This window comes from Diospyros lotus, chromosome 4 (assembly GCF_014633365.1).
Source record: "Diospyros lotus cultivar Yz01 chromosome 4, ASM1463336v1, whole genome shotgun sequence".
In the NCBI taxonomy this organism is placed as follows: Eukaryota; Viridiplantae; Streptophyta; class Magnoliopsida; order Ericales; family Ebenaceae; genus Diospyros; species Diospyros lotus.
The window spans coordinates 3,873,013-3,896,143 of NC_068341.1; the positions used below are offsets into that span (position 1 = coordinate 3,873,013).

Here is a 23,131-nt window from a genome sequence, read left to right on the forward strand (position 1 = left end):
CAGTTTGACTAAATTGAGCTGTGAGTTAGGATGAATTCAAAACTTTGTGATTGATTGTCAAAATCAGGTAACTGTAATTTTCTCATTTGCCTTTTCATCTTTGCATCAGCTTCAAAGCCACTGGCTGAAGCTGAGCCCTGCTAGTTGCTAGTTGCTAGTACTCTGTTGTTGTCTTCTGTTCTTCATGTGACACTGCTCCTTCTTTTCCTTTCTTTCTTTAGTTTCTTAGTTACACCCACTCATATCACTCCACACATAATGATGCCTCAATTCCAATATATATATATATATATATATATGAATTGATTGATGCATATATACATAGTTATTGCAGTGCCTAAGGTTGTTCCTTTTAAGGGATAGAAGGTCCCATCTATATGCATGTGTTGCAAGGTGTTGTCCTTTGATCATATCTCTATTGAATCATTGACAGATCCAAAAGGGAACTTGCCACACTTTTCTACACCATGGGGTCCATATACATTGAGCACAATTGAGTTGTTGGTCAACTCATATCCACACCCTCAAGTTTCATCCACAATTAACAATTGCATGCTCTCCCTGTGTGTGTGTGTCTATATATGTCTGTCTTTTGCAACGGTCCCTTGAAGATGAAAAGTAGGTTTGGACAAAAAGAAAAAAAAAAATTCAAAAAAAAAGTTGTTTTGTTGTTTGGCCATGAAAAAGATCACAGAAATTTTGAATAATTTAGTGGTTGATTCTTGTTCAAATATGGGGCAATATAACTAAAGAAATTGCTATGCTCATCAGTGTTGATAAAATCATACTTAGAAGCACAACAAATTTCAAATTTAAGCAGACCTGACACACTCTTATTATTCCCCTATTCACTTGTTAATAGGGTGAAAAAGTCAAAGTGTAAGTGTGGCCTCACAACATAAATTTACAAAAATACCCATATTATCTAGCTTTATTTAATTTTAGAATTCAAAAGATCTGAATGTTAGAACAACTGCCCCCCTCAAAGAAAAATGGAGAGTTGGGCTTACATGTTGAATTTTTGGTTTGGCCACTTTGAAATGGACAGAGATGGGATGGGGACTACAAATGCAAAAACAAAACAAACCAACCAACCAACCGAGTCCTAACTTGGAAAAATTTACTCCCCCCACCCCCCTTCCTCTTTCACCTTGCATTGGCCCCATTGTTAATCATGAGATGCCTAGAGATATTATTCCTTATTCTAATCACACATCATTGCCCTTTTTGGGAGACGCAGAGGAACAACACATGCCGCTTGCCAGAGAGGCAGGCAACTGATGCAATTTGAAGACGTTACACAATTCTTGCATAAAGCCATATCATGCAAATAATGTAATAATAAGCCACTTAAAAGGGTTTTTTTTGTTTGTGTGTGCATGTATGATTATTGACGAATTTTGTATAATATTTTGATAATAGTGAAACTAAGAATAAAGAAAATGAATTCTAACGGTATACTTTACATTTCATTTTATTTAAAAAATTGAAAGGATTATCTTTTTTTTCTTTCTTTCTTTCTTTTTTTTTTTTTTTCCAAATTGAAGGGCGATGATTAAACCATGCTAGATAGTGGAACATATTGAGAGGTAATTGAGCAGCCACCACCACCACCACCACCACCACCATGTGGGGAGGAGGGAATGGTGGCCGTTTAAATTTGAAATCAAAGTATGTGCCATTGTTGGTAGGTGAAAGAATGAACCTACTTTATCTATATATATATATATATAAATATATATATGTGGGACATGCATGCATGCATGCTTAAATCAACAAAATCATATGCCAAAGTCATCATCCCATTGCCAACTAGCCATCTTAAACTTAGTTAGGGGAGAGAGAGAGAGAGAGGGAGGAGAGGGTTAAAGAGAGAATCTAGCACACATTTGAAAGAGGACAAACAAAACAAATCTTTCACTAAGCAGTGCTTTCACAATATTATTTTAATCATAACAATAAAGCTTACACGATTTGGCTTTGGGAACTCCAATTTTTATCAGCTTAATCTCATTTACCCAAGCCCCCACATCCACACCCTTTGCTTTTTCAAGATTAGGCGACGATTATTTGCTTTTCACTCGCCTTTAGCTCTGTTCATACATCAAGCGCATGAAATATAATATTATCATAATTAGGTGTTATATAGTTCTTATAAACTTTGGTTTATTAATGAGTCTTTTAACTTATCTTTTAAGTACGGAATATGATTTTTACATTACTTTGACTTTGGCATTATAAATAAACCAAACACAGCTACTTACTTCGACGTAAGTAATTTTTTAATTTCTTCCTTCTTTCTAGTTACATTTTCAATACTAAACTTAAGAATTGGGGAAGGAAATGATTATATATATATATATGTGTAGAAGGGGTGGGGGTATTCTAGTAGCTTGACACGTGGGGGGAATGTTTGCTGCAACTTAATGAAGTTTTCTTAATTTGCTTTTAATTGTATATAATAATGATTTAATGGTAACCCAGTCTATAATATTATATTGTAAGTGTAAAAACTAAAGATGGTCTACGCCGTAACGAGGACGGGAGGCAAATACCAAAGTTTTGACCTGAGACTCATGGGATTATGTGATATGTTATTTATGCACATACACGTACTGTCACTGTGTGTTATTTATGTATTAACGTTTGGTTTGTAAGGTCAAACAATTTTGATATTATCGACTACTTTTGATAACTTAAACAATCTTCACAATTAATTAAAAATGATATATAATTTATCTGCGAGCCGAGTATATATAGGTTTCTTTTATTACATACCCATCTCGTTAGAAATTTTTTTTCATTCAAACCGTTCTCTATGCATGTTAGGTGAAATGATAACTTATCTACAAGCAGAATATGAGTTTCTTCTGTTATATACCCATCTCATTAGAGAGATTTTTTCATTCAAAATGTATAAGATAACTGTCTTTTGTCGTACCTATTTACTAAGCACATATATATATATGCACATAACTTATGAAAACAAGAGGTGGTATAAATCAAAACTGTCTTTTTAAAATGCTATTCTCACGAAGAACAGATCGAAATTCTACAATGATATTGAAGAGAGAGAGAGAGAGAGCATGAGTAAACAAGGCATGATGAAAATGAAAATGAAATGAACACTCAAATGAACAGCTTGCTGCGAGACTCTATCGCAGGAGACAAGGATTCCCAAACGAAAAGGGGGCAGTTTGTCTGAAAATAAATATTAATGCACTGTGCAAACGTTATAGAGAGAAAGCGAGGCCAAGCCAATAGTCATAATAATGCAATGGAAACAGAGGACATGAAATCCCAATTTCACATCCCACAATATCCGTAAATGGGTCCAATTCTGCTTGGCCTCATCCCCAGCTTCTGGGCCCATCCAATCCCACCATCATTTCTGTTTTCTGCAAATGCGCCCCCAACCAACGACCCTACTTCCCAACCCAACATTTCACCACCAGCCTCCTCTCTCCTCAACTGCGATTTTGCTGTTGTACTATGAAAACTGGTTGCACTGCAACTATATCATCTATCTGTATCCTACACCCAATATTTATCTATTTTAACTTCCACGTAGATACACAGGGATGAGGCCAAGCTGAATAAATTTATAATAATAATAAATTTATTAAATTTTGTTGGATTTAAATGAAGCTTCAATGGCAACTGCCCTGCAGTTTTATCGAGGTGTGTCTTCTCTTGTCATTTTACCTACTTTTTTCTTGATCGTTGATGATGCCTTTATACGACTTCATCCTCACTGCTGCTTTCCTCTATTTATCTTCTATAGTAGTCTCGAGATCAGCAATGCACAGTCTCCGATTTTATTACCTAAGTTAGGGTTTGCTTCCATTCTCTGCATTTTACATTCTCTCTGCATAGATTTGATACGAAAGTTTTCTCTCTAGAGTTTTGCCTCTAATTTGTAGATTTGTGGTTACGGGAACTTCTTTGATTAGAGATTTGTTAGTTTGTATAATGAGTATTTGAGAGTGAAGTTTGTATATTGAGGCTGTAATTGTTACTTTCCGATAATGCAGTGAGCTATCTTTTTCGAAATTCAACGTGGATGTAACTCTCATTAACGGATAAACCACGATAAAATTATTTGTGTTCAGTTTATGCTTTATCTTTTCTATTATGTTCATATGCATGTTTGAGTTTATCGAATGATTTGTGTAGGTTTTGACTCTATTTTGGTTTATGTTTTTTAGTGGTCGAGAGTTGTCTCAACCCAACAAATTTATTTATCGAGAAATTCATTGTCTACGTGCTCAATATCTACAAAAAAAGAACGATCAGAGGAAGTAAAGTGTTTTACGTATAAATATTTTAATATTTAAATCAAACACTAGAGATTATTGAAAAGTTAAATACAAAAATTTAATTGATATATAAGACGTACATTTTTTGAAATAAACACTCACTTATTTATAAGAAAATGTGAGGAATTTTAAGAAATAAACTCTTATCTTCTATGAAATTCTTGAAGGAATTTTTGACTATCAAAATAATCTATTTGTGTGTTTTTACTGAAAATACTTCATGACAGAGGTCTCTGGGGGCTTTCTCTCTTTTTCTTGTATGGGTATTTCCAAACCTCTATCGACTACTTTTTTTAGGCTTTTAATTCTTTTTTTTGAGCTCGGTCCTCTTTGTACAACAAATCGTGACTCATTACACATCATGTTTTATTTTGAAATTATGCATAAATATGATAGTTATAAACTAAAATTTACTTTTGACTTATATTAATATGAGATTATCACTTTTCATGTGTGTGTATATATATAGTGTATATATATGTGTATTTCTTTTGAGTTTTAAGATACAAAATAAAACAACATTTCATGTATACATATGATCATTATAAACTAAAATTTACTTTTAACTTGCATTAATACGAGATTATCACTTTTCATGTATGTATATATATATATATATATATTTCTTTAGAGTTTTAAGATGCAATTTGTCGCGACTATCTACAAGCATCTTATATATGAATGTGTTTAGTATTATTGTAATAACAATGTTCTAACAATTGGATAAGAATAAATAACAATGTACTAAATATGAAAACTAGGTTGCACTGCAACTATATATCATCTATCTGTACCCTACACCCAATATTTATCTATTTTAACTTCCACGTAGATACACAGGAAGATATATATCATATCTAAATTGTCTACCTTCAACACAATAATAATAATAATAAATTTATTTATTGAAAAATTCGTTCTCAAGGTGCTCGATATTTACAAAAGGAAAACGATTAGAGGAAGCAAAGTGTTTTCTGTATAAATATTTTGATATTTAAATCAAATACTAGAGATTGTTGAAGAGTTGAATATAGAACTTTAATTAGTATTTAAAACGTATATTTTTTGAAATGTGAGGACTTTTAAGAAATAAATTCTATTTTCTGCGAGATTCTTGAAGGAATTTTTGATTATCAAAGTTATTTGTTTGTGTATTTTTACTGAAAATACCCCATGAGAGAGGTCTCCAAGAGACTCACGAGTCTCTTGAGGCTTCTTCATTTTTCTTTGTATGGGAGTCAGTTTAGGAGAAGTCTCTAATAGTCTTTCGAAATCTCTGTGGACTATTTTTTTCAGGCTTTTAATTCATCTCTTTGAGCCTAATCCTCCTTATATAGTAACTCGTAACTCATGACACATTATGTTTTATTTTGAAATCATGCATAAATACGATCATTATAAACTAAAATTTACTTTTAATTTACATCAATATGAGATTATCACTTTTCACGTGTGTGTATTGTGTATATATATATATGTATTTCTTTTCAATTTTAAGATACAAAATAAAACAACCATTCATGTATAAATATGACCATTATAAATTAAAATTTACTTTTGACTTGTATTAATATGAGATTATCACTTTTCGTGTGTAATGTATATATATATATGTATATCTTTTGAGTTTTAAGATGCAATTTACTATCTACAAGCATCTTATGAATGTGTTTAGTATTATTGTAATAATAATGTTCCAAGAATTGGATAAGAATAAATAAATATAAAAAATACCCATAACATCAACATTTCATTCATACTTTCATCAATTATTCATCTATTAAAAATAAATAAATTCAACTAATTATTTTTCCTTTCTCACCTTATTTCTTCTCAATCAATGACCACTAATGTACAAAAACATCGAAAGAGTATCGTTTCGATATTTTTAAAATGTATCTTATCTCAAAATATCAAGAAACACTAAAACTAAAAAGTTAAGGTTGTTTCTATAATTTTAAAAATATTTTAGAGTCATTTTTTAATATTTTATTCCGTGATCACGTTAAAGATAAAAATAACTTATATTTATATATTTTCTTAAATAGATAATGTAATTTATATTTTTATTGGATTAAATAATTATTTTTATAATATTTTATATTAAAAATTATATTTACAAAAAGATGTTTATATATTTTAATATTTTACTTTTTTAAAAAAACATTACTATTTCTATTTTTCGTATTCATTTCTAATTTCGGTTTACATGCAATATGCAGGGCAGGGCCAGGAGGAAGAAAACGAATAAAGAAAAGGGCAAAGAGGGAAAGTTAATAATAATTGAGTGCGTTCGCTGAGTAGCCGACGTTTCCCGTTACGGATGTTGACATTGACTCATGATCTGTAAGCATCAAACTTAACGGCTTCCGTCACGTCTATAAATAGCATCAGCCCCCTCTCTCTCTCTCTCTCGCACTTCAAAAAAAAAAAAGCACTACTCTTCCCCCCCCCCCCCCTCTCTCTCTCTCTCTCTTCTGCAAAATCTCTCTCTCTACATCTTCTCTCTCTTTCTTGAGAGGTTAGCTTGTAGCTGAAGTTTGATATCTCTGTGTTTTCTTGATAATTTACACCGTTTTCTCTGTCCGCTGGAATCCCTCTCGAGAATGGGGAAGAAAGATCAAACCCAGAAGGACAAAGAGAGAATTCAAGCCGTTCTTTCTCTCCTCTCCAAACAAGCCCCTCTCTCCCTCAAACAGGTATAATATATGATCATATATAGTTTTACAGAATTTTCATCTTCTATATATATAAGTATATGTCTAGACATATATTTGATATTTAGTTTCATAAAAGTTTGTATTTAATGAATATCGTTTATTCATTTATGGCAGGAGAAGTTCTGCAACAAAGCTTGCGTGGAGAGGTTTTTGAAATCGAGAGGTGATAACGTGAAGAAAGCGGCGAAGCATCTACGAGCTTGCCTTTCATGGAGAGAAAGCATTGGCACCGGTACGTTTTGAAAGACTCTTCTACTCTTCTTGTTTGGAAAAAGCCAGCATTTTGAATGTTGCTTCGGCAACTTTTTCGTCCTTAGCTTCTCTTTTTGTTTCGTTTCTGTGGAATCTTGCTTTCCAACGTTTTTGTTCTTTTCTTTTGTTTTTGAATCTACTGTTTAAGTGTTCATAAACAGGCAATGATTTAAAGTAACTGATTCCTTAACGAAAAAAGTTTGTTCCACACTTTGAACTTTCTCGAGTGCAGACCATTTGATAGCCGATGAGTTCTCCGCCGAACTCGCCGACGGCCTAGCCTACGTCGCTGGCCAGGACGAAGAATCCCGACCCGTCATGGTAATCTTCTTTCTCCCTCTATCTTAATCTCCCTTCATTTTCTCTTTCCCATTTTTTTCTCGGAAAATTATTGTTCGATCTCTTTTTTCACTCAGATTTTCCGGATTAAGCAAGACTACCAGAAGTTTCACTCCCAGAAACTGTGAGTTTCCTCAAAATAAAATCTTATATATTTCCATGGATTTACTTACGTACATATGAATGATTTCTGATGTGTTAATTTGGAAACCAAATCACAGGTTTACTCGGCTCCTGGTTTTTACTCTAGAGGTTGCCATTCAAACCATGCCCAGAAACGTTGAACAGTTCGTTCTTCTGTTCGATGCGAGTAAGTCTGCTTCTCTGCTAGAATTACTATTCTCCCTCCTCATTTCATCTGCACCCCTTAAGAAATTTGAAAATAATCGGGGCAAAACAGTAATCCCACATCTCTCTCTCTCTCTCTCTCCAAATCTCAACACAGCCTTTTATTCTCATCAGTAGGGCAGAAGCAATTAGTGTACATTCCATCGCAGCACTTTTCAGTGTGAAATTCATACCCATCTTTCTCTCTCTCTGATCTCTCTGATTCCCTAAGCCACGCCTAATCACTACAATCAATGAGTGCTTTGCTTAAACCAAATAAAGAATAGAAAAAGAAAAAGAAAAAGAAAAAGAAAAGAACAGAAAAAATGGTAAGCTGCTAGCCAGCCATGTCAGACATTGTCCGCAATGCCCCCGTGGTGTCGTCGTCGAGGTCGTGAGGCCGCTCTGAGAGGCTGTGTTCCAATTCAATTTTATGTTATCCTAAAGTTCCCAGATTTCTACTTTTTCATGTCGGAAAAACCAAGGTCCTGTTTGGCCGTGAATCCAATTAATTAGGGCGTGTTTGGGAAACTTGCAGGCTTTTACAGATCGGCATCAGCTTTCATGAACATGCTGCTGGCGACGCTCAAGATAATGGGCGACTACTACCCTGGCCGCCTTCACAAGGCCTTTGTCATTGATCCTCCTTCCCTCTTCTCTTATCTTTGGAAGGTAAGTAATTAATTTGTTAATTATCATCAGGTCTAGCTAGGGCGCCTTAATTATGATTAATTAGTTGTTTTTTCAAATCAAATTGAACAGCCTTGTAAATTTCGATGTTAAGTTCTGTTTGGTTGCACTGCTGGAGCCCGCAATTGGCGGTGTCTGTTTTTCAAACTGTCTTATGTTGACTTGCTCATTTCCACTGTACCCTCCCCCATGTTTCTAAAGGTTGCTCAATAAATTCTTGTCCTCCAAATCTTTCAATTTTTGTAGCACTTATCCCTGAAAAGACTTTTACCCATAGCATACATTATTCCTTTATTACTTTACTTATAATTAAGGTAACGGTAATATAATTATGTGACGATGATTTATTCATCAATACATGCAAAATCTCTAATTAATTAGATATAGTCTTTAGATTTGGGTTTGAACTGCGCTTATATATATATATATATACTTGCAGACTAACGGTAATATTAATTTTCTTGGTAGATTAACATTTTAAACTTTATTAATTAGTCCTCTCGAGTGAAACTTCAAAATGCTGTCTTTATAAAATAAAGTTAAAGACCATATATATATATGTGTGTGTGTGTGTATTTAACTTTGATTTACTCAATTATATATATCTCATAATTAACATGATGATAATAAGGTTATTTCTTAATTACATTATGATTATTAGCTATGAAGTTCAGTACTGTGTTGCTCAAATTATATATAAAAATGCAATTACTGCACCATCTTTCTTAGTTATATTTTTTATGCAAAAATGTTTATTGAATTATTATAATTTTAATTAATAGAAGGTTTTTGAATTTACAGGGTGTACGGCCATTTGTGGACCTCTCGCCAGCGACCATGGTGGTTTCGTCGCTGGACTTCGAAGAGTCCTTAGAATTCAACGACTTCTCGTCGTACCCGCGAGCCTCGTCCCTCCGATTCGACCCCTCGTCGGTCCCATCAACGGCCAAGATAGGCTCTTGCTCCTCCTCCCGCTTCTCCTTCACTGTCTCCCACCACTTCGACTCTCTCAAGCCCTGGTACCTCTCCTTCACCGACACGCCGACATCCAAAGTCGGCCCCACAGCCGCCGCAAATTCTCTTCTCGGCCCGGCGCTGATCTCCCCACTCAACGCACGCTCCCTCTCCTTCGCCTCGCCAGTCGCCCGGACGCCGCCCTGCAATCTCGGCGCCGGTAAAAAGGGCTTCTTCCCGTCGACGCCACTCCCCCAGAAGACCCAGAAACTGGACCCCGCGATGGTAACCCATCCGAGGACCCCGAAGCCGTCGTTCCTCCACTCGCCGGCGACGTTCTTCAGGAGGGACTGTCCGCGGTCTGAGAAGTCACGTGACTCGTTCCTCCCCTACCTCAAGTTCTACCGCCGGCCGTACGACGAGATGACTTACCGGTCGAAGATGAGGCCGCCGCTGGGTGGGCTCATCTCCATTGTGTCGCCGCAGCTCCGGCGGCGCCACGCGTCGGTGTCCCAGCGGTTTTGATGTGATTGAAACAGTACATACATCAATATGAATCATCCGACAAATTCATTGAAAAATTTTATTACAAACTGGGCCGTTGATTTGGATTACCGATGCCATCAACCTAGAAAGGTTGACTCCGTGCCAAACGGGTTGTGAAAAGAAGATAGCGTGGTCGAGACGGCGAACATTGCCTTGGAAATTACTATTAATGGAGAACTGAAATCCTCGAAGGACAAGGCTTTGGAGAAATCTTTGTTTCAATATTCAAGCTCTTAGCTAGTATTGTTATTATTATTATTATTATTATAATCTTTGGTTGCTGTTAATGTGAAGATCTTAGTCAGTTTAAGAGTTTAATTTTGGGCCTGTGTGGCCTCCATGCATGGTTGGACTTTGTTCATTATGTTGACAATAAAATATTAGCTAATTGCAGAGTTTGAAAAAGTTCTTGACCTTATGTGTTTGTTCTTGCATTAGTTGGTGACTCCATTTCTATATATATATATACATATATATATGCAGAGCTGTTAGGAATATGTGTCGTGGATTCTTTCTTCACAAAGTCAAACTTGGTCTGAGACTTTGCAGAGTTGATTCTCAGTTTCTTCTTCAGATTATAACTAATCTAATTATATCGCTGAATTATAATTAATTTTTAAAGATAATACTGACATATATATATTTATATATATATCGTCTCTTATAGGAGGAGAGCAGAGCAGATGGCATTATTTTAAGAATGTAGAGGAAATTGAGTTGTGGCCGTGTGGTTGTGGCCTTGGAAATTGAAATTTTGCATATACTTACATGTAATTGTGAACAATCATGCATATATATACAAATATATTTCTATACACACAGATGATGAAGAACCGTGCTCTGTGCTTTGTTGGGTGGCCATTTGTCTTCAAGTGATCAAGGTTCTGTTCCTTAATTAGGGCTGACGTAATCTCTATCACTTTGTACGTATAGATACATATGTGTGTGGATGTATATATATATATATATATAGATTATAGAGAGAGAGAGAGTGTGTGTGTCTGTGATGTTTTTTTTTTTTTAATTAATTTGTTGGGTGGCCTGTGGATGGGATCAATGAGGACAAAGGGAGGTGATGGCAGCGATTGGAGTACCAAGGCATGAGAATTGGAGTTTATTCTTTGTTGGGTTATGGATGGGAAGAGTCCATTCAGTACTGAAACTATATATTCCCAGTTCTTGAGGAGGATTATGACCTGGAGATGGTGATAGATATACAAGGAATTGTCATAGTCATCACACACACACAAGTGAGATTTTCCTGCACCATGCATGCATGCATGCTGCATATGTAAACAGGAGAGAAATAATATAGGACCGCCCCCCATAACCACAAAAATAATTCAGTAGGGCAGTAGTACTTCAATATGAGATAGATCAGATCAGTTAATAATTCTTACAGTACTATCTTTTATCTATTATCTATATATATACATATGACTCCCCCATCAGCCATGGTAATGGAGGTTAGCACATGCATCATGCATGACAACTATCTGACCAAGTGGTAATTATTGTCCCAAGTTCGAATCTTTTATATATGAAGGTATGATAAGTTTTTTAGTTATACGAACTACGCTTTAAATTGGAGGAGACCTATATATATATTGCTACTAATTAAGAAGTTTAGGAGACTATAGTGCTATCAAGAAATTTTATTATGGGCCTTTGATTGCAAGCACTAAACTTGCATGGAAAGGAAATAACTTCTAGACAATTCAATTGTATAGAAATTATTTATATTGAAATTATCAATTGAGTATGTTTGATTGATTTAATTTTTAATTTAAAGATTATCATACTTTTTAATTTTTGATGTTTGATTACAATTTTATTTTCTATGGAATTCTCTTCCCAAACCCAACCCCGTCTCCTCTCTCTCTTTCTCCCCCTCCCTCCGAAACCCACTTCTTCTCCCTGCCTCCCTCCATCGCTGCTGCCATCTTCGCTGGCTGCTGTGTGCTGCCATCTTTGCTGCCTGTTGCCACTGCCCATCTTCGCTGCCATCCTCAATGACTGCTGCAACCATTGATGGCCGATTTCACTGCTCTTCGTTAGTGAATGGTGGTGGAAGAGGAAGCAGCTGGGTGGTGGGTGGATTTTCCATTTTCATGGAAAATCAAATCTAACCCCCTCCATGCGAAAATCAATTCCAGCAAAAGTGGGAAAAGCTAGTCACATGATCATAAGTGAGAAAATATTTTTCATTAAAAATTTGACCAAACAAAAACTCCAAAAACTAGAATTTGGGTAGAAAATGATCATTTTTCATGAAAAAGATGGTTAATCAAACAGTCCTTAGAGATTTTGCCCAATGCATCCAAGTGGAGGAGACCTATAATACTATCAAGAAGTTCTAGTAGAGATTTTACCCAATGTGCCCAAATGGTTTGGCTACAAGGAGTGTGCATGTGGGTAACGCATCCAAGGCAAACCTAGAGACAAACAGTAGGTGTTTTTAAGTCCTTATTGCCCCGTTGGTGTCCATTGAACGTGGCGTTTCCTCCTTTTACCAGGAAAAAAAAGAAGGGAATGCATGCATGCATTCATCATTTGCATAAGTACGTACATCTTTAGGCTCTTATATGCAGAATGGAACTATCAACATATCATGAATACATATTATATAATGTTCAAAATATTGATCTTATCTTCAACGATCATTAGAAAAAGATGGAACAATATATTCGATCTAATTAAGGTCTGAGAATTCATCATTCTAGGTGGAATCTATTAGTTTACAAGTTACTTTTAATATCTATCAGCCATGATACTGTTTGTATAGTAGCTTCCATGGCACATCGATGAGGACAAATGCCTTGTTTGTACCATCACTGCGATTGCCTGTCCCTTTCCTGCAGCAATATGCAGAAAGCCGACTCTCTTTCTCTTTCCTTCCATTTTTTACATTTCTTTTTTCCTGGTTCGCTTCTCAGAGTTTCTGTTTGGAGCTCCTCACACGGGAAACCAACTGGCGCGAGGAATTCTCATAATTGTGAATAAATGGGCCCTCCTCTACTGTGAGTTGCAGACATGCACTGTTAGCTAGTGGCAGTGGTAACATTGCTAAGGCCAAGGTTGGTTTTTGAGTTTGGGTTTGTGAGAAGGGAAAATGTTGAAAATGGAGTGGACACAGACCCAACTAAGCCCAAAGTAACAAGTATGGGCCTTAAAATAGAATCTGCAAGGCTCAAATACGGAAGCCTATTTGCAGGTGACAGAAGACCCGACCCAATTAGTACATTTTGCCAAAATGGGTCCTTACTACTACTGGGCAACAGGCCCACCCCAACCTCCAAGGCCTAAAAACATTTATTTGTTAAAAGTATCATTACCATATTTCCCACAGTATACAATTCTTTGTTTTCTTTTTTTCACATTACTTTTGAAGCCCACAAAATGGGCCCAGTGATTAATTAAGCAAATGCATGTGTTGGAAAAGAAAAAGTGGCAGTAGATCTCTCAAGGGACCTCATTGCGCTTTGTTGTGGCATAAATTAAGTCTGTCTTCACCGACGCATAAAACAACTCACAGTTTCGGAGTAGTTGATTAAAGGCCAATATGCCTTGTGACAGAAGATAGTGAGATGGCCTGCCGAGATTTTATTGGGTATATTTAATAGAATTATTCTATTTTATCCGAATTGACTGACGTACAGATGATTAAAGACATTAAATGTCAAAAATATTCTCGTCTTGAAATTACCGCATCGCCTCAAAAACACTACAGACACATTTAAATAAAATTTGAGCGGATTTCATCTATGAACGGGGCAGACTTCAACACGACTTCAACTATGTTGAAGTCCGCCCAATGAATTTCATCACAGATGAAATCCATCCATATAGTGTGGGCACGCGTAATTTTTCGATAAATTTGTACATCAATTTCTTTCAGATACTATAGCACGACTATATTTAATATATATCACGTATGTATTGCTAGTCACTTGTAAATATTTGTGCATATTGGACGAGTTTATTCGATAAGACTCATATATATATATCATATTAAAACTTTATTAAGGGTGTCATTTATCCCCCATTTAAACCCGTAAATTAATTATGCGTCTAAGAGAGAGAGTCCATCCATCCGATCGAGAATTTAGTGCAGAAGAACGCAAGCCACGATCAAATAAACCTGTGAACTGCATCTGCATGTGAACAGAGAGAGAGGGGATGAGAAGGGTGTAGTGAGTAGTGAGTTGGGGTTGGGTGGTGATAGGTGAAGACATGGAAGAAAGGGTTCAACTTTGGGGACAAGCAATAAGTTTCACTTGAAAGCGCTTTGATGGATCAGATAAATCCTATATAGCCCAATTCTTATTGTAAATTCTCATCATTCTAGTAATGATGATTTATGATTATCCCATAAACGTGCATTGTTGTACATTATTATTATTCATAAAATGTAACCAAGAAGATAAGAAATGATATATGTCTAATTAATTAAAACCCAACGTTAGTCTTCTTTCAAATAATTCTTTTAACTTAAATCTTGTAACTTATTTGGCTTAGCTAAAACTTTTGGTATGGAGAGAGAGAGAGAATTGTTTATGTGAAAAGTGGTTTTGCCAAATATGGGGGGTCTAATTTCTTTCTTTCTTTTTTTCTCACAAATAACAAATTTAATTAATATAAATTCCATTAAATTAAAAATATGCCGAAATAGATAGCTAGTAAGAGTTATGGCATGTGGGTCAATGTGGAAGTGGGGGACAATTCAAGCTTGGAGATGATCATTTACCCTTTGCATTCTTTATGAAGGAAAGGAAAGGAAAAGAAAAACGAAATTATGAGTATGCAGCAGAGTGCTTCCACATTTATGAATTATGATTTGCAATTGCTGGGTGGAGGAATAAGAAAAGAAACATAATAATAATAATAAGAATAAGAATACGTTTTTATACTACTACTACTGCTGCTGCTGCTACTACTACTAATAATAATAATAATATTCTGGGGCAGAATGAGGACAATGGCACCTGCCCAAAAGCTACATCCTCTCATTGCCCAACAGCTTTCATCCCAAGCTTTTCCAGATGCCACCCACTATAAAATTACTAAATCATTGAGGGCAGAATTGGGATATGACATGACATTCTCACTAGTATTAATACAATCTTACTGCCTTTGGTTCTAAACAATATTGTAATACTAATAGGTCTCACTCACAAGCATATACATATATATATATCATAAACACTCTTCATGACCTGGAAATATCATGAATTTGATTTTAATTTTGGATATTAGGAATTAAAAATTTTCACTTTTTTATTTTATTATGAACAAAATTGTCAAATGAAGGTAATTCTTTTTCCTTGACAAATTCAAAATGTCAAAAAGATATTATGACACCCCCATTATTTGGTTTCTCTTTTTTATTTATTTGAGTACCCATTTGACTAACTCAGAAGATGTTTCCTTTTGTATTAGATATTTATTTTTATTGTTTAACAAAGTGTATATATATATATATATGATATGATATGATACCTCAACAATAAACTTTCTTATTAGTTACCATTTAATTCAAGAGAAATACTAAAAAATAATTCTTTTGTATGGCCTCTGATCATTTGGGCTTTTTTTTTTTTTCCTTTTTTGAATGAATTTTCTATATATGATATCATGTCTAAGTCATAATTTTAGCTAAAGAAAGTATTTTTGGATTTAAGTAGATATTTATTCTTTTTACCAAAAATAATTTAGTTTGAGCAAAGCTTGTAAGATATTAATTATTGTTATTTTTTGGGGTCAATATTTAGGGGTAGCTTGTTTAGGTTTAGAAAGGCAATTAGGAATCTTTGGGACCACAAAGTTAAAATGGAATATTTTCTAAAATGGGTGTGTTCTGTTGCTGAGTTACTCCAATAAGCAAACAAAAGAAAAGGAAAACAAAAATTTAAATTTTCTTTTGTTAATGATACAAGTACATTGCAATACACAGTATTTGTCACTCTACTGAATAAAGTTATTAGAAATATAATTAGCACAATAAAGTATAAATTTTCAAACTTGAGTTAGCTAACAATAAGTTAGGACTAAGTTACAATGTTACAGAATCCACAAGAAGTTGGATAAATCACTAAATAAGTACACCTTTCACATATTAATGGAACCTGAGAAACTTAGTCTTAAATAATAGCAGCTCTTGACTTGAAAATTGTAAATTAAAAAAAGTTTAAATTTTAAAAATTAATTATGTGAAAATGACCTAAATTATAGGGGGTGTGAGTGAAATTTATCAAAAAAGATTAGGACTAATTAAATGCAGAATTTTGGAGGTGAAAATTAAATACATGATTTGCTGAAGGATACAAAAAATAATATTGAGAGAATGATGGGATGGGGGAGCGAATTGCAATTACTGCCATCTTACTCAAAGCTTTTGTAAACGAAATCAACATGGGATCCCCTGCTTTTGCAAAAGTGAAAAGACAAGAGATTTCATCTTAATTCTGCAGCGTCCACTCCACTCCTCACAAAAGTTTATATGGCAGTTAGCTCAATTTCCTACTTTCAAATATGCTTTAAACTTTGTCTCTCTCAACCAAATCTTTTCAGGGAACTCTTCTCTCACTCGTGAACTAATCAAGATTTTGTGCAATTAACACTGCCCAAACAGAAAATCGAAAAAGGGCTGAAAAGGACTGACAGAGAGTCGTTTTTTATTGTTTCAATCTTTTTATTTCGGTTTTTTATGGTTATGTATGTGATCTATTCTTGCGTGAGTAATGATGTTGGCTTGTAACAGTGAGTGTGAAATTGTGAATATATATATATATATATATTTTATTTGAAACCAAAAAGACTACTTCTTTTTCAAATTTTGAGTTCAAATTCTAAACATGGAAATTCTGCAACAAAGCAATAGAACAAATAAAGAAAGGAAGGACAAGAAATTACGGACAGTGAGACTGTGAGAGAGCGCCTCTCTCTCTCTCTCTCTCTCTCTCTCTGGCTACTTTTCTCCAAAGTCCAAACCGGGGGTGATTTACCGCAAAATTTGCCTATAATTAGCACTGTCACTTGTCCTTACCTTAAAAACAGTAGATTCCCGGGACATTAAAACCATGGTCGAACCAAGCAAAAGGAAACTATATCAAGATCCACTATCTCCACTCTTCTTCCAAGCCTAGAGAAGAAGAACCAAGCAGATCTCAGGGCAACTTCTTCTGCAAATGGGTTTGTGATTTCGTCCCTCATTGATGCAGTCCTCCACCTTCTGGTACGATGAACTTGTAATTTCTCGTTTCTTGCTCGTTCTCCTACCCCCTCTCCTTGTTTCTCATTACATACAATGCTCGAAGAAAGAGACCCAGAAACCCAAATTTTGTTTAGCAGCCTGCGGAAAGATTGAGCAAAAGTTGGTTTTCTTTTTTTTCCTAATTTTTTTAAAATTTCCCCCTTTCTTCTAGCAAAATGAGGGATTTCCCTTCTTGTTTTGGTGAAAATGGGGTTCAAGTAGCCGATGCTTCATGTTCAAATGTGAGCAAAGTCTCTCAAAATTTGGTCACTTGCGTGTACAAGTGCAAATTGTTTGGCCAGTCTTGCCTGATCACAATTACGTGGAGCAAGAATTTGATGGGTCAATGCCTGAGCGTTGAAATTGACGACTTGTCCAGTCAATGCCTCTGTAAAGTTGATGTGAAGCCTTCTTTGTTCACCAAGAGAAAAGGGTCGAAGTGCTTGGAAGTAAATTCTCGTAAAATTGACATGTTTTGGGACCTTTCTTCTGCCAATTTTGGGTCCGGGCCTGAGCCACTGGAGGGCTATTACTTGGCAGTGGTTTGCAAGACAGAGATGGTTCTTCTTGTTGGGGATCTAAGGAAAGAAGCATTCAAGAAGACTAATGCAATCCCTGCCCTCTCCAATGCAGTGTTCATTTCAAAGAGGGAGCACATTTTTGGGAAGAGGGTATATGGAACCAAGGCTCAATTCTGTGATAATGGCCCTGTTCATGGCCTCACAATTGAATGTGATACAGTCGGTGTCAGTGATCCCTGTCTAGTCATAAGGGTCAATAGCAAAATGGTGATGCAGGTGAAGCGGCTCCGGTGGAAGTTCAGAGGAAATCAGACCATTTTTATCGATGGCCTCCCGGTGGAAGTTTTCTGGGATGTGCATAACTGGTTGTTCGGTACCGCTTTTGGGAATGCAGTATTCATGTTTCAGACTTGTTTGTCATCTGAGAAGTTGTGGACAAGCCAAATTTTCTCTGATCCATGTATACCACCTTGGCCTTGCTCACACGAGTCGAAATTACCAGGTCTTGGTTTCTCGTTGATTTTGTATGCTTGGAAGAATGAATAGATGGTGTATTGTCTCCAAGTAATGCTAACAATATCTTTGGTGGGATGGTTCTACTAAAGAGATGATCATGAATGAATTATATTTAGTATGGTGCATAAATGGGTATTGGGTGCGTTTTTGCTCTTTTTTTTCTTCAATTCATTTACTCAAAGTATAAGATGGAAAATGGTTTAATTGTTGTTCTACATGATCCAAATGGAATGTTTTTGTTCTAATGTCTTTTGGCCAAAATGATTTTGAACTTGGCTCTTGCACATGAACACCATGAACAAGTCATTGCTCATGCCGAAGTCTTCCACGAATCATCTAGGCTCCTGGCACTACTTAGCTGGAGTGGATATACTTTGTATAAAGTAAGATCGCATATTTGCATTTGAATTATTCAAGTTTTAATTTTTCTAGCAGTTGCTGGATAGACACCAACAGGATATAAGCTTGCTTTTGCAGTTTGCTGCAGGAAATTAGATTGCTGAAACTGAATACCCTTCTTTGTGAGTGAAAAAGGATGGAATTCAACATTGGGGTACTCTTGCGGTATCCTATCATTGTGAGTGAATATTGTGACATTTCGTTTAAATTATTTCTTGCATTATTAGTTTATGGGTAGCTCATGTTCATATTTTGCCATTTCCTCTATTCTTGTTCTGGTGAAGGATGATAACCCCCATTTGACTTGCAAAACCAAAACCTTTCAACCAATGGTAGCACCGATGCTTTTGTGCTATTTACTTCGTTTGATACTAGCTTTTGCTAATTCATGCATAATGATGTCTTATTTATTGGGATTCTTTTGGCCTTGGATACTTGTTCTTGTGGTGCTTTCAATTTGCCCCCCACCCATTTGTTTGTTATTGTTTTTTCGGTCTGTCTTTTGTTTTAAGCAGGAAACCTTCTTACTTGAATTAACCTCTTCACGTTCACAATTACTGTAACCTGTTAGAATTACCTTCACTTTGCACTCTATGTTCTCTTTCTATTGTGCGATCCATCCCACTTCAAAAATGAGACGAATTGACTTTGAACTTTTTCTCTATTCTCCTTTTCCCTTTTCTAAATATTAAATTTTCTCTTCTTTATGGTTGACCGATCCAGCCACTTCGATTTCTTTTCTCTTAATCTTTTTAAAGGTAGATGTTCCATATACTGTTGTTGCATTGGCCCCTTGATTGTTTAATGTTCACTGAAAGTAAATTTTGATGGATTAAGAAGCATGCTATCTTTCTTAGTCTTCAAAGCAATATGGGGCACATATTAGTGGTTGCTGAGTGTCAAAGCGAAGGTAAATTTTGTGCAAATCTTTAAATTAAAATGCAGAAGTGATTATGAGTCTCTGCTGATTAATGGATGTGTTTTCAATCTTGGAAGTAAAATCCCTCAAGTGTAAGGGATTCCCTGCAGCATACTCGCAGAAAATTGTCATTTGATGCCTATAAATGTCAAAATGTGGAAAGAGCGGTATATATTATGTCAAAAGTAATCATGCTATGAAACATGAGCTGATGTGGAAGTCAAGTGCACTTCTGCTTTTCTTTTCACCTTTATGCTTTCTGTGGTGAGGAGTAACTCTTAAATTATCTAGTCTTTTCTTTTGGCCATTCTCGTATTATCTAGTCGGACTTTTATTCGCAGTACCATATCCATGTTGTGTAAATAGTAAGATACACAGCTAATAGTTTTAATTCTGAAATGAGAAGAAGGGGTGGCCTCGATGCATGAGGCTTCTCACTCTGTGAGAGTTAAGAAAGGGTCATTTTCGCAAAAGTGCAAAGGGGCCGTCTCTGCAACTAAAATCCGAGACCTTTCAGCATGGAGGAGCAAACATACACACAAACATACGTACATGCACACACTAACAGACATGCAGTTTTCTTTTGCAACTTTTAAGTCAAGCCATTACCCCACTGAAAGTTCACATTTTCTGCGAGAGTAGATAGGTCTTTCCTTGTGGCTCACAGAAAAGCTTCATAAGTAAAACCTGACAAGAGAATGTACGACCCAACCTCGTGCGATTAACCAGCTGAACACAGTTCGTGCACACAGGCTGCTGGTGTTGCAAGCCCAAAGTTCAAGCAAATTTCTATGGATCCATGAATGGAAGTGTTATGTCCTGCCATTCCTGTTCATGTTTCGATGTGATTTCTTTTCTTTGCCTTCATATATGTTTCAACGCATTACTCTCTTTCCTCTGCTTCTATCTCTTTACCTTAGCAGCTGCAGTTTGCCGGGATGGCTTGCCCCCAGTGATCAAATTCTTGGCTCTTCTTTGTTTGGCGAAACATCTGATAACTCGAGTAAATGGCTGAGCAGAGTACAAAGTTTCTTTCGACTTGCAGCCACCGACAAGAATGGCATCTTTGAAAACCAAAAAGGTAAGGACTCATTGTTTGCAAGTGGCATGGCATGCTGGATTTTATCGATGAAAATAGCTTTCTTTGAGAAGCACAAGTAAGGCTGCTAGTCCCCCTTGGGCATTGTCTATTGCTTCGTCGGATTTATAAGCTTGACGAAGTGTTTCTTTAACTAATATATATAAAAAAAGTAAGTCTGCTTGTTTGAAAACACATTTGTCAATGCAATTAGAGATACTGCTGCATCTAACTCTGGCACGTTGATTGAATTAGTCCATCGATAAGGGCTCCATCGCATTGTTTCTGCTTTCTTTTTGACATTCTCTGTTCTCTGTGAAAACTAAGAAGCAAAACATATTCAAACCATCATTATTGTAAGGATAATGCTACACGAAGAAATGGGTTGACAATTTTATTGACAACCTCTATTAACCGTGATATTTTGAGGGTAAAATATCATGATAAATTAAACTCAAATTTTTAAATGTCCGCCCAATTATTCCTCATACTTTCTTTATCCTTCCTCCCCCTTCCCTCCCTCTCTCTTTCTCCTTCTCCTTCCCTTTTGTCTCACTCTTTCTCTTTGCTCATTCTTGCTGACGCATCTGCCCTTTTCCGTTCCAGCCGTTGTCCGCCTTTGCCTCCACTGTCCGCCTTTGCCTTTGCCGTTCCAACTGTTGTCGACACCTCTGTCTCGTCATTCTACCGTCAATGCCTCCATCTCCCCCCCTCCCCACTCTCTTTCTTTCTTTCCTCCTCTCTCGCCTCATTCTCTATCTCTGTTCATTCTCGTTGACACATCCGACGCCTAGGGTTGGCAATATGGATTGGTGGGTCGTAATTGTGTCGTGTTGAGATACACATATAACATATATCAGGCTAACCCGAACACGACCCGTTTAATAATTGTGTCAAATTCCTTAAAACCGAACACGACACGTTTATTAAACGTGTAATACAACACGACCCGTTTAACTAAATGCGTCATGTCGTGTCATCTGTTAACCTGTTTAATTTAAACGGGTCATGCTATGTCACCTGTTAACCTGTCTAACCCGTGTACCTATAACATGTAAAAACTTATTGAATGCATAAAAAAACATATTCAATACACATACAAAATCTTATTCATACACATACAACCGGCAACTGTCGTGACCGAGCACCATCGAAATCGAGCTATGAGCACCAGCAACAGCGAGCACCGAGAAGCACCAGCCACCGAGAATAGCACCGAGCCTAGCGGCGAGCACCACCGGCACCGATCAATGAGGGAGAAAAAGAACGGCATCGAAAGAGTGAGCACCGAGCAGCGATCAATGAGGGAGGAGGAGTAACCAATCAACGATCGAGCACCATCGGCACTGAAAGACCGACCACCGAGCAACAACGAGAGCCGCGAGACAAGGGAGAAGGAGAACGACGGCCGAAGAAAGAGGGATAGTGGGGAGATAGAGAGAAATTGAAAAGGGCACCAGGCGCGCGTAAAAACCCTAGGCGACGAACATTATGAAGCTTAGTTACTTAGTATATATAATATAACATTAATATTATATATATAATAATATTAATATATATAATATAATATATTAAACAAATTTATTTCATATCTAAACGGGTTAGATAGGTTGACTAGTTTAAGGCATATTTTTTTCGTGTTGTAAACGGGTTCACCCGTTTATGACCCAAACTCATTTAGCCTCGATCTAAACCCGCCTAATTTCGTGTCGAGTAGTGTTGTGTAATCGGGTCGTGTTGAAAATTGTCAGCCCTACTTGCTTCTCTTTCTGGGCTTCCATCTCCATCGACACCTCCATTGTCTGTTGTTCGTTGCCGACACCTCCATCTCCCCTTGAATTATTAACACATATATAAATATATAATATATTTACTGAAAATATATTTTAATATAACTTGGGTTAAATATACATATTTTCTAAACAAAAATATAGATTAAACAAGAATAAAAATAAATAATATATTTTGAGTTAAAATATATTTTTATGTTATTATTTATTTCTTTATTTATTAATATTGTTTGTATATTATGATTTTGTTTAATTTTATATATAATTTTTGACCTTTTAATTCAAATAATATAAATAAATAATGACATAAAAATATATATAATTATTTATATATAAGATAATTACAAAATACATAAAATTTTATGTTTTGTATGAATGATAAAAAGAAGAAATATAATTGTATTGTGATGGATATAAGAATATATATTTCTATTAAAAATAAATATTATAATATTATGTTTTATAGTTTGATTTGTATTTTATACCTTAAAAATTAATACAAAATTACA

The 23,131-nt window shown here is 35.7% G+C and overlaps 2 protein-coding genes across 2 annotated transcripts; both read left to right on the top strand.

Annotated features, from left to right (window-relative positions):
• The first annotated feature begins 6,752 nt into the window (after positions 1-6,752).
• On the top strand, positions 6,753-10,547 carry LOC127800058 (uncharacterized). Its single transcript, XM_052334461.1, has 7 exons — positions 6,753-7,018; positions 7,154-7,271; positions 7,524-7,612; positions 7,708-7,754; positions 7,852-7,940; positions 8,496-8,629; positions 9,449-10,547. Exons 1-7 carry the CDS (start codon positions 6,926-6,928, stop codon positions 10,124-10,126), a joined length of 1,248 nt encoding a protein of 415 aa, XP_052190421.1. The 5' UTR covers positions 6,753-6,925; the 3' UTR covers positions 10,127-10,547.
• A 6,537-nt stretch (positions 10,548-17,084) lies between these two features.
• On the top strand, positions 17,085-21,697 carry LOC127798894 (uncharacterized). The gene is made up of 2 exons (XM_052332535.1): positions 17,085-18,819; positions 18,914-21,697. Exon 1 carries the CDS (start codon positions 17,576-17,578, stop codon positions 18,464-18,466), a length of 891 nt encoding a protein of 296 aa, XP_052188495.1. The 5' UTR covers positions 17,085-17,575; the 3' UTR covers positions 18,467-18,819; positions 18,914-21,697.
• The last annotated feature ends 1,434 nt before the right edge of the window (positions 21,698-23,131 follow it).

Bases quoted from the DNA above. Each gene is read 5' to 3' on its own strand.
- LOC127798894 (XM_052332535.1), top strand. From the start codon at position 17,576: ATGAGGGATTTCCCTTCTTGTTTTGGTGAAAATGGGGTTCAAGTAGCC.
- LOC127800058 (XM_052334461.1), top strand. From the start codon at position 6,926: ATGGGGAAGAAAGATCAAACCCAGAAGGACAAAGAGAGAATTCAAGCC. The intron at 7,755-7,851 runs GTGAGTTTCCTC...ACCAAATCACAG, and splicing joins AAGTTTCACTCCCAGAAACT to GTTTACTCGGCTCCTGGTTT. The intron at 8,630-9,448 runs GTAAGTAATTAA...TTGAATTTACAG, and splicing joins TCTTCTCTTATCTTTGGAAG to GGTGTACGGCCATTTGTGGA.